Below are 15288 nucleotides of genomic sequence, written 5' to 3' on the forward strand. Positions count from 1 at the left end.
ACTATCAGAACAGCAGCCCAGTGGTTATGTTTGGGGTGGGTGCAATTCAGGAGAGACAGTTGAACCCACCCCCAACCCTCGCCTCTTCAGAGGAGCAGCACTCCACTTCCTTGCGCATCACACCCCCACCACTGCATTCCAGCCACAGGGCCTTTGCACATGCTATTCCCTGTTTCTCCAATGTGCTTCTCTCCATTCACTTACCTGTTAATGCCTACTCAAATGCCACTTCCTCAAGGAAGGCTTCCCTGACCCCAGTCAAGGTCAGATTCCCTGTTACAGGTTTTCATAGCTCCCTGTTCTCTCCATCATAGCAAGTAATGCTTAATGTAAAGGTTCACTTCTTAGTACTAACATCAGGCTTTCCCAAGAGACTATAAACTTCATGAGGGCAAGACTCACATCACCACTGTATCCTCAGGGCCATGTGCCTGACACAGTGGTGGGTATTCAAAAATCATTTGTTGAACATTCAGATTGCTCTCCTACTGTCCAGCAGCACCCACAAACCCCACCAGGCCCCAGGTAGCCATCGGCCAGGATACAGGGCTGCCCGAAGCCCAGCAGAATCCTAGGAAGATACCCCATGGCCTTCCCACCCAACCCCTATTATCAGGTCAGGAGGCAGGATTGGCAGGAGAGAATCAGAGCAGCCTGGGGATATGAGAGGGAAAGAAACCATACAACCTAGAGGATGGGGAACCACCAGCATCATACAAGAACCTACGCATGCACACGTGTTATATACATGTATCTGAGTGCATGTAGTTGCACACACACATAAAGGCACAGACACAAGGGCATGCCTGTGTGCGTGCACGCATACACACACACACCCACAAGCAAACATACGTGGGTAAATGTGCCCCTACACACCCCTCCCCTATGTGGTCACCCTTCAGAGTTGGGGCTCAAGGTCAGGTCTTTGACCGCTACATCCCCGCTCTTTCCCCTCCCCCAGTGGAAACTCATTTTTCTATAACTTGGGGCTGTAAGGGCCTCAAAACCTGGGCTGAGGAAGGCCCGGGGAGCAGGGAGGTGAGAAGGGATGCCATCCCATCTGGGATGCCCAGGTTGCAGGCGACGGCCCCCTCCTGTTTCGGCTTTCCCAGCTCCCTGGTGAACTGCTGCCTTCCCCCAGGACAGATGATGCGGCACAGAAATGGGGCCCTGCCACGGCGTGGGGCGGGGAGGCCCCTTGCAGCAGGCTCTGCCCTGGCCTTCAGTGCAAACTGAAACATTTTCCTTTTCTTCATAATTATTTTTTCTGACAAAACTGCCCATGAAACGTTTTAATAACATCCCAGAAAAGGTCATGGAGAAGGAATTTCACAGTCCCTGAGCAGACAGCTATAATTTCAGCCCCTCCTGGAGCAAAGGAGGTAGAGAGACTGGGCTAACCCTGGGTCTGAGTGGAGAAGGGCAGTGGGTGTGGCAGGTGTGGCCGTGAAACTTGCCCCCGGCTAGGAGCTCTGGAAGTACCTTGGGGAGACAGGGAGATGACGGTGAGTGGGAGTCACCAGGGGATGCTTTCACATCTGTCATTCATACCTAGCAGCCTTGGTGGCAGCGGGAGTGGTGGGGGGAACTCACGCCCATTCTGCGGATGGGAAACGAAGATTCTTAGAGGTAATACGGTTAGACCAGCACACAGAGAAGGCAGGGATGCAGGGCCCATTGTTTCACTTCAGGACCTGAGCTCCTTCAGACACACAGCCCTGCTGCTAGAGCTTATCGTTGGGCGAAACAGCCCCCTCAGAGCTGCACAATTTCATAAACCCTGGGGCTGAGGGTTTGATAGGAAGGTGGGCAGGGCTTGGACAGACACACTGAGGAACTAGAGGCTGCCCAGATGAGCCAGCCCTGGACGGAGACCCTCAGGTAGCCACAGAGGGGACTGAACACATCTGCTAAACATTGGGAGAGGGACTGGAAAAGGGGTCATAGGCAGCGGGCAGGGGTCCATGCAGGCCCAGGAACTGCTCCAGTGCTTGAGGAAACCCAGTTTGAGAAGCTACTCTCCAGTGCCAACCCCAGATGGGACTGGGCTTCACACATCATCCTTGGCACCTGCAGCTGGCCATTAGCCAAGAGGTGTGCCGTTCCACACTTCACCCCCCCCACCCTACCCACTAGGCTCCCCTCAACCCTTGCCAGGGCCACAGGAACTAGGGACTGCAAAGTGAGACCCTCCATCCCCAGCAAGAACGACACGAAGGAATCGCCGGCCACCCACCAAGCCTGGGCTTGACATCTGAATTCTCTGCCATGTGGCTCCAGGCCCTGTGGGGGACAGGCTGCTTGGGTGTCCTTCATCCTGACATTGGAAGGTGGCTGGGGGGCTGAAGAGGCTCTCTTTGGGTCCAGAAGGCCAGAGCCTCTGGCACTTGCTCTCTGGTTGGGCCCCTAGAGGCTGCAGGAGGGCCCAAGGGGCCTCAGGCACCAGGTGACTGATTGCAATGAGAAACTTGGTGAAAGCTGGCAGAGCCATGGGCTGGGGAAGCAGGTGGCAGGAAAACAGCCTCAGCAGACTTACTGTTTACATCTGACGGCCTGCCTAGCTAAACATCTGTTTGAAATATTAATAACTGTCAGATGGGAAGGGCCTGGGGGCTCAAAACAATCTCATACCATCTTTCTGTAGAGTAAACGCACTATGGAGTAGGGGCCTGAGATCGGCAGGCAACCTCTGTGCTTGGAGTGAGAATGGAGCAAGAAGTGGAAGGACTCTGGGGGCCTCAGTGGGCAGGGAGGGGCAGCAGCGAGTTAAACTCCATAACGTTTATTGAGCACCTACTATGGGAAAGCCCCTGAGCTTGTGTAGCACACATCTACCACTTTGGTCTGCTCATCAACCCTCTTTCTTCTGATAACAGAAGCCGCTATAGAATATCCTGTCCCATTTTCAGCCCATATAATTGGAATGGGGTTGACCCAACACCCCGTTCCACTAGGGGAGTATGACCCATCTCTGGTATATCAGAATTATGATGATTGGTTCCAGGGTGGCCCAATAAGCTGGGTCAATGAGAATCAGCTCTGGGACTTTTGCTGGAACGATTGAAAAAGAATATTTTTTCCTCCACTGGGGTTGATAAATTGGTGAGAAGTGAGCCTAAGGGTGCTGGTGTCCCTCTCCGCCAATATAAAAAAGCAGAACCCGGTGCTGAAGTCAGATTCCTGCTCAGCTGAGTGCCTGGATACAGCCATGCCTGAAATCACGTACACTTTTGAGTTACATGAGCCAATCCTTTTTTGCTTGAGCCACTTAAAGGTTTCTGTCCCTTGCGACCACGAGTACTAACGGATACAAGTGGACACTGGGAGGGGTGCCCTGTCAAAGTCCCAGCCAAAGACAGCTGGGGATGTCCAGGCATCTTCAAGGAACCCATTCTTCAGATAGAGAGGATCACCTGCCTGAGAGATGGCTGGCACTTGTCCCCCCCATTAGAGGGCAGGTCCAGGGCTCCTGGCCCACCCAGGCCCAGTATCTCTCAGGGACAAGGCAGAAAACCAAAGTATCCTGGGCCCAACCTCATTCTTCCCCAGGTTGGTCCCTTTTCCACAGGGCTGCCCTGGCCAAGGAAGCCCATCATGAAGAGTCCAGATGCTCTAGTATACTAACACCACAGCCTCTGAGGGCTTGGGGCACCCTGTTCCCTGACTGCTCAGACTCCTTGGATCCCTCTGGATGCCTCCTGATGGTCTACCCCAGAGCTCAGTTGCCCTGCAGGAGAGCGGAGACTCACCAGGACTGTCAGCACAGAGGTCCCCACGGTGACATTCTCATATAAGCTGATGTTGTACAGTGGCTGGCTGAAGATGGGCCGGTTGTCATTCTCGTTGATGAGGGTGATCTTCACCTTGGCATAGCCCACGTGGTCAGGCACACTCTCATTGGCAAAGAGCTGGATGCATAGAGCAGGGGCCAGGTAAGCTCTCACATGCTCCTGGAGCCCTCGTTCCCGTAAGTCCCCCTGGGGCCTCTGCCCATTTCAACCCAGAGCACCAGTCTGAGTCATTGCCCATCCCAGATGTACGTGAATCCCTCCATCAGCACTCATGGGGTTAGGGTGGCTACAGAATCTGCTGGGAAGGAAGGGGCTAACGGGGGCCGTGCTGGCTGACGCTGGGCAGCAGAGTCTCCTGATGGGCTTCTGAGGCTCGGATGGTACCTAATGAAATTCCACTCAATTCCTGGACATTTCCTCGTCCTCCTGGAAAAGAGGAGGCCCGGCCTAGCCCCTGCCATAGCTCAGTGGGCTTCTCTGGGTCAGATCCACGAGGGAAGAATGGGGAGAGGTGGAAGCGGGGATTTAAGGGGACGGTGCCACCCCCCTCCCTCCCCTGAAATCCCCCACCCGGCCAAGGAGAGGGTGAGCGGGACTTACGTCGAAGTCGTAACGGTCCACAGTCTCATAGTCCAGGGGGATGGCCACCCGGATGCGAATGTCTGCCTTCCCTTGGACAGAGGTTGGGGAGATGATGAAGTGGTTAGAGTTGTTCCCCACCAGGTACACCTCGAACATGCTGTTCAGACCCTGGATCAAAATGGAGAAGAAACCAGTCAGAGGGGGCACCGGGGCTGAAGCAGGGCTTGTCTACCCCCAACTCCAAAGTGGCCTGGCCTCCCCTGGGCGATCTTGGCCTGGCTCCCTGACCCTTCTGCTCATGTCTAGGCCTTCTGGAAGTCTCCTCCAATTCTTTCTGCCTTCCTCACCCCATCAGATGCCCACAATGTCCCTTGCAGAGGGTTTGGTTCATTTTCCATCTCCTGCTCCCTTCCTCTGCCCCAGTGACCTCAACTGGAGAGGCACTTGCCAGCTGCAAGACCCGGCAGGGAGATGGAGGAAAGAGGAGGAAAGAGGGTCAGAAGGGAGGGGAGAGAAGCAAATAAGCATCCACGGTTGGCTTGGACAGGATAGGGCATGAGGGCCAGAGCAGGACACTGCTTCTCCTCCGTCATCCCTCTGGACCATGTCAATCAGGGGGAACACTGCCTTGCTTACACGTGGCATGGGAACCACCCAGAGGGCTGAGTGGCAAAGTGAACCCCCATGTGCCCTCTCTGTGGCCAGACGTGGTGGCTGGGAGGACACGGAATCCCGGATAGTGCAGAGACACCAGGTCCTTCACTGGTTCTTCTACAGCCCAGCAGCCCAAGGCCATGGTTTCAGGTGGGGAGGCCTCACTCTAGGTCAGGCGTTTCTGATCATTCCAATCAGGGCCAGAGCTCACGGGAGCCCTCAGATGCCACCTGGCTTGTCCTCACACAAAACGTGTGATCTCTCTCTCCATGCTACCCAAGTCTCCAGATGAGGAGGAGGAGCTACTGCTGAAGGTGGGAGACAGGGCTTACTGATGACCTGGAGACTGGTCTGCTCTGAAAGTGATTCGACCTCCTGCATGGGGGGGAATTACCCCCAGATGAGCCCCCTCCAATCTAGGTGGGTGGCCTGTGATTTGGAACTAACCAGTCAAGAGCCTCTCCCGACTCTTGCTGAGATGCTCAGTGGGTTACAGACCTGGGCTCTCAGTGCCAGGAGGACACGTCCTCCTGCTCGGCCTGTATGACCCTCCCTCAGCCCAGACCCCAGTACAGCCCCTCTGGGCACGTGTTCCTGTGGAACCAGGGGCTGGCAGGGAGGCACGCCTCTCTTCTTGGTTGTCCAGGGATGTTGAGGGGCTTCCTCCCAGAACCCATTCCTGCTGAGACAGGGGCATCCAGGCAACCTGGAAGCCTTTACACCATCAGAGAGGGGTGGTCCCAGCAAGGGTGGAAAGGACATCCTCAGCGAAGCCTGAGATTCACAAGATTCTGATGCCCTTGGAGCTGTCTCTTAGGTGCTCAGACACTTTTGTGAAATAAATGCATGTTAACCCTCGGTCTCTTGAGGTTTTTCTACTTACAACTACAAATTGGCAAAATAAGGGCACTGCCAATTTGGGGATCTAGGCAGGCAGCGGGTCCTCCAGGGCCCCCAGCCCAGAGGGGATCCCGCGGATTGTGCAGGCAACGTTCTTCCGGCCCTGTTGGGCTGTGGAGTTTCCAAGTCTCCCTGGCGTGGAATCCATCCATCAGACCGAGAGGACCAATTAAATGCCCGAAGGGGCACTAATAGCCAAAGCCGGCAGCCTGTGACAGCCCTGAGCAGCTGACACCGACATCTCTCCCTCCCCTGGACCTTGGCCCCTCCACAGGAACTGGGGCCCGAGGGGGTGGGCCGTCTGAGCTGTGCCCACAGCAGGTGGAGCATGCCCCCCACCGGAGCTCCCTCCCCACAGTGCCCCGCATGCCTCCCAGCCCCAGCCCTTCCCAGGCTCACTTACCAGGTTCTATCAGGGGAAGTCGGTCAGTCAGAGGGTATGGAGACAGAGAAGGAGCCGGGAAGGAGGAAGAAGGAACCAGAGAGAAAATGGTGAGATCCAAGGTCAGGGTAACAGAAAGGGGCCGAGTTGGACCCCAGGAGCACACCCAGCTCCGGAGGAACAGCCCCCTCTGCATCTGCTGGGCCACGTCCCCTGGGGTGCCAAGGAGGGGTGTGTGTGTGTGGGGTGTGCACATACGTGCTGGGGTGTGGCAAGGTCTGTGCAGCCCCACATCCAGAGGAAGGGGAGGGACACAGAGGAAGAGGTATAGGGGCACAAAGCGTGAGGCGGGCAGGGGTTCCTGAATCCCTGAGCTCCCTCTGTTCTCACCCAGAGGGAGGTGGGGATGGTCAAAGGCTGGGAGAGGAGGGGCCACGTCCCTCTGTCCTACTCCCAGGAGCCTGGACAGAACCCCTGCAGGAAACGACCCCAAGCATTGTTATGTTTTAATTTTCCTAACATAGAAAATGTTAATGACGTGATTAACACAGACTCGGAAAATCTTCACAGAGTTCATTCAAAAGTGTAAAGGAGGGGCTTCCCTGGTGGCGCAGTGGTTGAGAGTCCGCTTGCCGATGCAGGGGACACGGGTTTGATCTCAGGTCTGGGAAGATCCCACGTGCCGCGGAGCGGCTGGGCCCGTGAGCCATGGCTGCTGAGCCTGCACCTCCGGAGCCTGTGCTCCACAATGGGAGACGCCACGACAGTGAGAGGCCCGCGTACCGCAAAAAAAAAAAAAAAAAAAAAGTGTAAAGGGCACACAACCGACTCCCTTTCCCTGTTGCCCCTATACCCTTTGAGAGCCTTCCCCAGAGACAACCATACCCCAATCACTGAGTCTCTTTCCCCAGGAAATCCATGCATGTAAGAGCATTGTGTATCTACGCCTCCCCTCTTCGACACAAACAGTAGCATGCTCTACACACTGCTGTGTTGGATTTTTTCCACTTAAAACTATGTCCTGAAACTTGTTTCACAATTGTTCAAATAGTTGACGATACCAACAACAATCACACAGAAAACATTCACTGGATGCCTACTCTTTGCCAGACACAGTTCAGAATAACCACAGAATAACCTTCTGTAGTTGCTGTTGGGAGCCCCTGGGGCAGTACAAAGCCACATCAGAGCAGGCACACAGAAGGTGCTCAGATGCGACTGGGCTTCAGCGGCTTTTCCTCACCCGTTACTCTGTTTGATCCTCTTCCCATGGGCCACACGGCGGAGATGAAGGAATACTGGAGCTTGGAAACCCCTCCAGAGGAAATGGAATTCACAGAGGTTGGCGGCAGAGGGAGGATAAGAGCCCAGGCCCAGCTCCCAGGCTGGGGTGCCCTCCAGACCGAGGGAAACAGAGTCAGGGCCTGATGTGGGCGTCCCCCAACTGCAGCTCCAGGGCACGGGGGGAATGTACTGGAGTTCCATCCAGCAATATGAGGGAGCTGAACAAACCAAGATGGCATTGCTGAGCACTCCAAGGCCAAATCTAAGAGAACGCCAGCAGAAGACGCTGCCCCAAGAGGGGTTGTTTTAGAAATGAAGGAAGGGAAAATGCACTCCAGGTGGAGGAAGTGGTTTTAAACACGCAGTTCTCGGGCCTTAGCGTGTATCAGAATCACCTGGAGGCTTGGTAAACTACAGATTGCTGTCCTCCCCCAGGAATATCTGATTCAGTAGGTCTGGGGTGGACCTGTGAATTTGCATTTCTAACAAGTTCCAGGTGATGCTGATACCGCTGCTGGTCTGAGACCACCATCTGAGAACCACTGGCCTAAGCAAGGCATGGAGTGGAGAACGAATAATTGATGATGAGGCAGACAAGTGAGCTGATTACAAAGGGTCCATGTACAGAAGCTGGGGAGATTGTTGGGGTATTGGGAGGCTTTGCAGCTCTCCTGGAGTCCCTCTGCAAGCGCCATCTGGAGGGCTCCAGCATGACATTGCTTCCGTGAGCAGCAGGGAGCCACTCTAGGCTCTGGAGCACAGGAACACTGGGGTTAAAAACGGAAGGTGAACTTGGCGGCCATGTGTGACTCACACCAGCGCAGCCCTCCTTACCTGGCTGCATGTCAGAATTGCCAGTGGAGCTCGAAAAAGAAACTCAGATGCCTAGGGCCACTGTGTCAGAATCTCTCAGGGGTGGGGCCCAGGCAGCTGCATTTTTTTGACACTCCCTAGGGAACCACGTTGCTCAGTCAGGGCTGGGAAGACATCAGCTGGGGCAGGGAGGGCAGCTTGGAGGCACCCACGGGGATCCAGAAGGGTGAGCAGGGCAGAGGCAGAGTGGTAGTTCTCCAGCCAGCCACACATCAAAACCACCTGGGGAGGGACTTCCCTGGTGGCGCAGTGGTTAAGAATCCGCCTGCCGATGCAGGGGACACGGGTTCGAGCCCTAGGCGCGGGAAGATCCCACATGCCACGGAACAACTAAGCCCGTGTGCCACAACTACTGAGGCCCACGTGCCTAGAGCCTGTGCTCCCCAACAAAAGAAGCTACCGCAAGGAGAAGCCCGTGCACCACAACAAAAAGTAGCCCCCGCTCGCCACAGCTAGAGAAAGCCCACGTGCAGCAACGAAGACCCAATGCATCCAAAAATAAATAAATAAATAAATAAATTTATTTGGAATAAAACAACCCACCTGGGGCACTTTAAAATAGCCCCATGCCTAGGCTGCACCCCAGACCAAGGAAATTAGACTTGGAGTGGAGGAGACAAGACATCAGGATTTTATAACGCTCTTCAGGTTAACTCGTTCTAATGTGCACCCAAGGGTGAGAACTACTCGGGGACAGCAGTGGTTCTCTGAGTGTTCTACAGGAACGGGCAGCATCAGCATCACCTGGGAAGTTGTTAGAAATGCAGATTTGGCGGCCACACTCAGGTTTACCATATCAGAAACCCTGGGGGTGGGGCTCAGCACTGTTTTAACAAGCCCTCCAGGTGTTCTGATGCACGCTGAAGTTTGAGAATCACCGGGACAGAGCCAGGCTGGGGTGAGGGAGCGCGCAGGCAGGGTGACTGAGGGGACGCCTGGGAAGGTGGTGCTAGCTCAGTGCAGATTCAGGACGAGCACCTGGCCAGGCGGCAGCACTGCGTTTCCGACCTCCTCCCCACCCCAGGGCCTCTTGGCCCCTTCATATGAGATCTCTGGGTCTCAACGAGTGAGGTCAGCTCCCTTCTCGCTGATCTGCCTGTAGCTGTCAGGATCCCGCATATGGCTGTCCTGAGACCCCAGAGCCACCTCCGGCTAAATTCCCTCAAATGCTCAACCTGCCCCTTTCAGAACCTGCCCAGAGGGCTAATTCCCGCTGGGACTTGGCTTGTGACTGTCAATCCCTCGGGATGTGTGTGGGGGATTATTACCCAGTTCGTTAAATTGGTGCAAAACCCCTATTAACTACAGCCCTCAGCCCAGAGCCTACTAAAACAGCAGCTTCCATTTACCCAGCCTCTACCGTGTGCTTCCCATACCGTAACCAAAATTTTCACATCCCAGTGACGTCAGCACCAGTTCACCCTTTTTACAGAGAAGGAAACTGAGGCCAGAGAGGGTAACTTGTTCAAGATGCACAGCTGCCAGTGAAGGATTCAAACTCGGGTCAGTACTGACTCCTACAGAGTCCAAGTTCTTCATCATCTGACTCTCCGGGCCTGCTGCGTGTCGCTCCCTCTACAGAACGCTGCTCCTCATATATGCAAAGAACTGGCATCAGATGGCACTGGAAGACCCTTCCTACATTCGCTAAATGCCAGGAGCGAGGCCCAAGGGGCAAAGCGTGCCTCTCCCAAGATCAGGGAGCAAGGTAGAGGGGAGGGGAGCCCGGGCTGTAGGAGGGTGCGGCCCTGCCCCTCCGGTCCTGTCTCCTCCACGCCCTTGCTCCGAGCCCTTGCTCCTTGCTCGCAGCCCGCTGGGGGGTGGGGAGCTGAGTGCGTGCTGCTTAGTGGGGCGGGGAGGGAGGGGGGGGGTGGGGAGAGGCAGGAGGCCCTCTTGGAGCTGTCGAGGGGCAATTTTGTTGGGAAAGGAGATAAAGAGGAACATCAAAAGGATCCCAGTGTGTGTGGAGAGGAGCCCAGTGGATTAAATTCTCTTCCAGCCAGGAGAGGCGATGAGAAGGCTGATAGCCGGCAGCCGCGGGTCCCAGAGCCGAGCTGTAGCGTCAGCCCCTCCTCGCACCGGGCTGGGGAGCCGGCTGGCTGCCCATGGGGCTGCGACAGTTTGGCTTTCTTTATTTATTGGCGGGGAGGGACGCATGAAATCGCTCCTCACTACCCCCGCCCCGTGCAGCGAGCTACGCTTTGCTCCTGGTGACTGAAGTCTTGGTACCCCCGTCCCCTACCCCGTGGAGGGCAGCACACCAGCCCCCAGCCCAAGGTATCGGCCGCTGCCAGCAGGGGCTGCCTCCCCAGCCTCGACTCCCCAAACCTCCCCTCCCACTCCTAGAAGTGGAGGGGTCGCCTTGAGGGCAGTCAGAGCAGACCCTGCCCAGCAAGGACGTTCCTGCCTAGCCTCTTTGCAGCTCCCACAGCCAATACTGGTTCCGTGATTGACCCAGTGTTGTTTTTCAACTATGTATTGAGAGGTTATTATTTGTTGGGTCCTCTACAACTGCTAGCTCACTGAGTGCTCACAACAACCCTGGCAGGGTCCCGGGTGGCATTCACACTGGTTAACAGCTGCCATATGCAAGGCCCTTCCCTCCTCTTGGGGAGCAGATTCCACCCTGTCAGGCCATTAGGCTTGCTTGGAGGTGTCCTGGGTGCTCTCAGAGCCTGCACCTGACTTCTCTCTGGATATGGCTTCCCCCAGTCATCCCCTGCAGGCTCTGGCCACTGGCACTTCCCTAGGTAGATGACCTGGTCCCCCAAAGGGAGGAAGGCCTGACCCAGCCCCCAGACTCCTTCCCTGGATGTGAGACCTGCAGGTGCCTTCCTCATCCTGCTGACTCTTGCCTGGTTCTCCCCATCCTGAGGTACCTCCCTGCTGATGGTGGCACCAGTTTGCCCCTTAGAGATGCTCATCTCCCTCCACTGTTGGTCAGGCTAGTGGCTGGGTTGGTGACCCAGTGGTGTAATGCAGTAGAGAGAATGGGGTTCAGGGTTGGGAAACAGGCTCTGCGGCTTCCTAGCTGTGTAAGCTTGGGCAACGCACCTCCACTCCTGGAGCCTCAATTTCTTCGTCTGTGAAGTGGGGAGAATAAAGCATACCCCACAGGACTAAGCAGCAGTGTTGTCTCTTTGCTTCACCAGGTTTTGGTGCGTGACTTGTGGGCTATGTTTTCTTGCCTAAGACAGGAGAAGGCTCCCTGATGGCAGGAGCCCTGTGTGTGTTTTTCCTTTGTACTCAAATGCTAGGGGACCCTCACCCCACCCTATGAACCACGATGTGCCCTGGAGGGGACCTTAATTCCTTTCAACAGAAGAGGAAGGACCAGGGTCACGTGCATGTAGAGGGGACTAGGGATTCTGCAGTGTTGTGAACCAAGACGAAGAAGGCCCAGGGACCGCCCCGCCCAGAGGCACCCAGAGCACTCTGTGGGCTGGTGGGACACCCTTAGCTCAAGGTGGGAATGGGGCTGGGGACCTGGAGTGCGGAGACGGGTCCACAGAGTCAGTGCCACCCTCGCAGAAGCCCTGTCCCAAATTCAGGCCAGCCAGGGAAGAGCCCTCTGACCAGTGATTCCAAGGTGTGAGGCCCTAAGCTTCAGTGGTGGATGAAAGCACAGGCTTTGGAGTTAGACCTGAGTCCAGATGTGGGTACTACCCTTTCCAGCTGTGTGATTTTTGCACAATTTTATCTCCTTGAACCTCAACTTCCTCACCTGCAAAATGGGAAGAATGAAGCCTACCTGAGAGGGCTATTGTGGGAGAGCAGCAAAATATTAGTAAAGTGCTTGGGATGGAGTAAGTGCTCAATAAAAGAGTGGTTATTTTTGTTCTGGAAGGGAGTGGAGGGAGAGAGGTACCCCTGGGGAGGGGCTGATTTCTAGACCTCGGCTTGGCCAGGAATGAGAGGGGCAGGCAGAGAAGGACAAAGGCTTGGATGTGTGCATGGGTGAGGGGATCCCCCCATCCTGGGCATGGGGCCCTAGGCCTCCCTCCCTTTTCCACTGTGCCCTGTTGGTCTAATCCATGCTATTGAACGGCAGAAAATCAAAGTCCACGGAAGATGTATTCTTCATCACTCCTTTGTCCATCCTTTCACTTAACTAACTCCAGTCAGACACGCCCAAGTGAACTTGGCAGGGGGCCAGCCTCTCCTCACCCCTTCACTTCCAAACTTTCTGCTTCTTCCCCAGCCCCACACTTAAGCGGGGGCACCAAGTTGCTCTGGCCCCACCTGCCTGCCCAGGGCAGCTGTCCCACACCCACTGCGCAGGCTGCCCACTGTGAAGTTGGAGTCCAGGGGACAGTGGGGAGAAGCCCTGCACCGTCATTGCCTCCATCCCCTGACTCTGCCTCAGTCCCCAGGGACCTTCCAAGCTTCAGAGTCTGGGAGAGCTGGTGCTGGCATGTCCCCAATAATGCCTCTGTGAACGGCCACCTTCTGTCTCCTGGTGTTCCTCCCACCCCTTCCAGTTACTGGGCACGGAGTCCCAACTCGAGAGACCCAGCAAAGCCCACGTCACATGGTGGTAGCTTAGCTCTGCTGTGTCTTCTTCTTCTGCATCCCAGGCTTGCCTGGCTCCGAGCCTCAGCTTCTCCACCCTGGGAGGGGCCAACTCTCAGGCCTGAATCAGAGACGGTGGGCAGTGCTCCTGGTTGACCAACTGTCCCAGTCGGCCTGGGCCTGAGAGGGTTTCCAGGATGCAGCAGGGTGAAGGACAGCCCTCATTTCAGGCTCTCAGTCCACCTACACCCCCCTCCCAGGCTCCTCTGTGGTTCAGACCCTTAAACAGTGTGAGCCTGAGGTCAGGAAGCAGGGATCTGAGGTTTCCTCTGGATCTGTCATTCCTCTCTGGGGCACGACCTTTTATCTCTCTGGGCCTCAGTTCCCTGATCTGCAAAATGGGAAGCGTGGACTGGGTGATTCTCTAAGGGCCCCGTTAACACCTGCTGTGCTCTTTCAGACTGCTTTTCGCACTTGCTCTGTCCACTCCTCTCTCCGTGCCTCCTCTGATGCTTCTCTCTCTCCCCTTCCCTCCCTCTCCATCTTTTCTCTCTTCTCCTTTTGCTTTTATCCCTCTTCTCCCTGTTTTCTTCCCCTTCCCCTCTCCCCTTTCCCTTTTCATTTTCTCCCTCTCTCCTTTACCTTCTACCTCCAACTCTTTCTCCCTCCCTCCCTCCCTCCTCCTCCCCCCATGGCCCTTCCTCTGCTTCCCCCTCATCCAACCCTCTCTCCCGGCAAACCTGGCCCTCCTCTCCCCAGGTTATCTGTTGAATTCCACACACGCCTGCACAGACAGGATCAATCCGAGGCTGCCTTGCCTTCAGCTTATCTCTGCTCCAAATAATTGATTTTCCCTCTTTAAGAGTAATTTGTTGGTGAATTCCATGTATTGCAAAAACCCCTGTGAAATCTAATTCAATCCTATTGGCAGCTGGCACTTTGGAGAAAGAATACTAGAGAGCTGTCAGTTCCATCACTTGCAGACGTGTGTTATTCAACTACAGAAGAGATCGAGAGGTGGGCAGGTGCTCCTCACCTGCACGTGCACACCTCCCTCTCTCCCTCTCTCTCTCCATCCCTCCCTCTCTCCCTCCAGAGGGACCGGTCTGTCAGCCCTGCAGCCAGCCCCAGCTCTTCTGGGAAATGAATTACAATGTGCATTGGGTACATGCATTAAGGTAAATGAGGGACAGGTGCTTTCAAATTCTGTTTTCCTAATTTGCAGCCCATTACCCTAGTGCACTTTGGGGATCTCACCCAGCTACACTTGACAGCTTGTTTCTTTCCTTGCCCCTCTCCCCACCCCTTCTGTCCCTGCGTGCTGAGTCCCAACTCCAGGGACCCAGCAAAGCCCATGTCAAGCAGGGGTAGCTCAGCTCTGCTGTCTCTTTCTCTTCTGTGTTCCAGGCCTGTCTGGGTCAGAGCCTTGGAGTGGGCCCCCTCTCAAGCCTGCATCACTGGTGATGGGCACTGCCCCTGGTTGACCAGCTGTCCCAGTTTGCCCTGAGACTGAGAGGGTTCCTGAGATGTGGGCTTAAAGTGCTAAAACCTTGGCAATCTCAGGCATATTAGGATAATAGGTCCCCAACTCTACCATGAGAGTCTGAGAGCCCAGCAGGGGCCGGCTGGCACCACTGTCCAGGTGTGGAGGTCATGCGCTGGGTGTGGAAAACAAGGAGTCTAAGCATCTAGTTCCAACCACACCAGCCCCTGTGTCCCATAGGTGCTCCCCAAAGTCTGAGCTGACTTTGGAGGCTCAAAACCCCAAGCAGCTCATACACAGGAGCTGGTCCTTACCAATGAGGAGGGTGCACAGCTGACTAGCAGCTCTTGCTCAGCCTTGGTGACCATGGCTCTGGGTGGGTTCCATCTGGGGGTCACAGGTGCCACTTATGTCCACTAGATACAGCAAAGCTAACTGTACCCACCTCTAGAGATGGAACCAGTCACTCTGGCCTCATTTCTATGCCCCAAGCAAATAGCCATTTCATCCAAATCTTTAGGCTACCTTGGACTTCTAGGGACCTGAGCAATCAGCCCAGTGGGTACTTACTGAAACAAAGTGGCTTCAGGGGGTACCTGTCAGGAGGCCTAGGCTCCCCTTAATAGTGCCCGTGGGTGTGGCTGAAGGGCAAGCTTTATGTGGAAAGCCCAGGGCTCAAAGGGACCTTTCCAGGCCCACACATGCAGAGACTGCTGCTGCCCAGGCCAGAGGTACTGGACTGGTACCTCCACGAGCAAAGACCATGTGAGATTCATGAGGCCGGAGCTCTTAATTCCAGAACAATATGCTCCACCCCACAAGATCCC

The 15288-nt window shown here is 55.4% G+C and overlaps 1 protein-coding gene across 1 annotated transcript in view; it reads right to left on the reverse strand.

Moving 5' to 3' along the window:
* Positions 1-15288, reverse strand: part of CDH23 (cadherin related 23) — a 466374-nt gene that overhangs the window by 189567 nt on the left and 261519 nt on the right. The window contains exons 13-15 of the mRNA XM_059054180.2: positions 6331-6336; positions 4392-4541; positions 3750-3908 (exon numbers count right to left, since the gene is read on the reverse strand). Of these exons, the coding sequence (XP_058910163.1) occupies positions 3750-3908; positions 4392-4541; positions 6331-6336 (315 nt within the window). The remainder of the gene's footprint in view (positions 1-3749; positions 3909-4391; positions 4542-6330; positions 6337-15288) is intronic.

This window comes from Kogia breviceps, chromosome 2, assembly GCF_026419965.1.
Source record: "Kogia breviceps isolate mKogBre1 chromosome 2, mKogBre1 haplotype 1, whole genome shotgun sequence".
In the NCBI taxonomy this organism is placed as follows: domain Eukaryota; kingdom Metazoa; phylum Chordata; class Mammalia; order Artiodactyla; family Physeteridae; genus Kogia; species Kogia breviceps.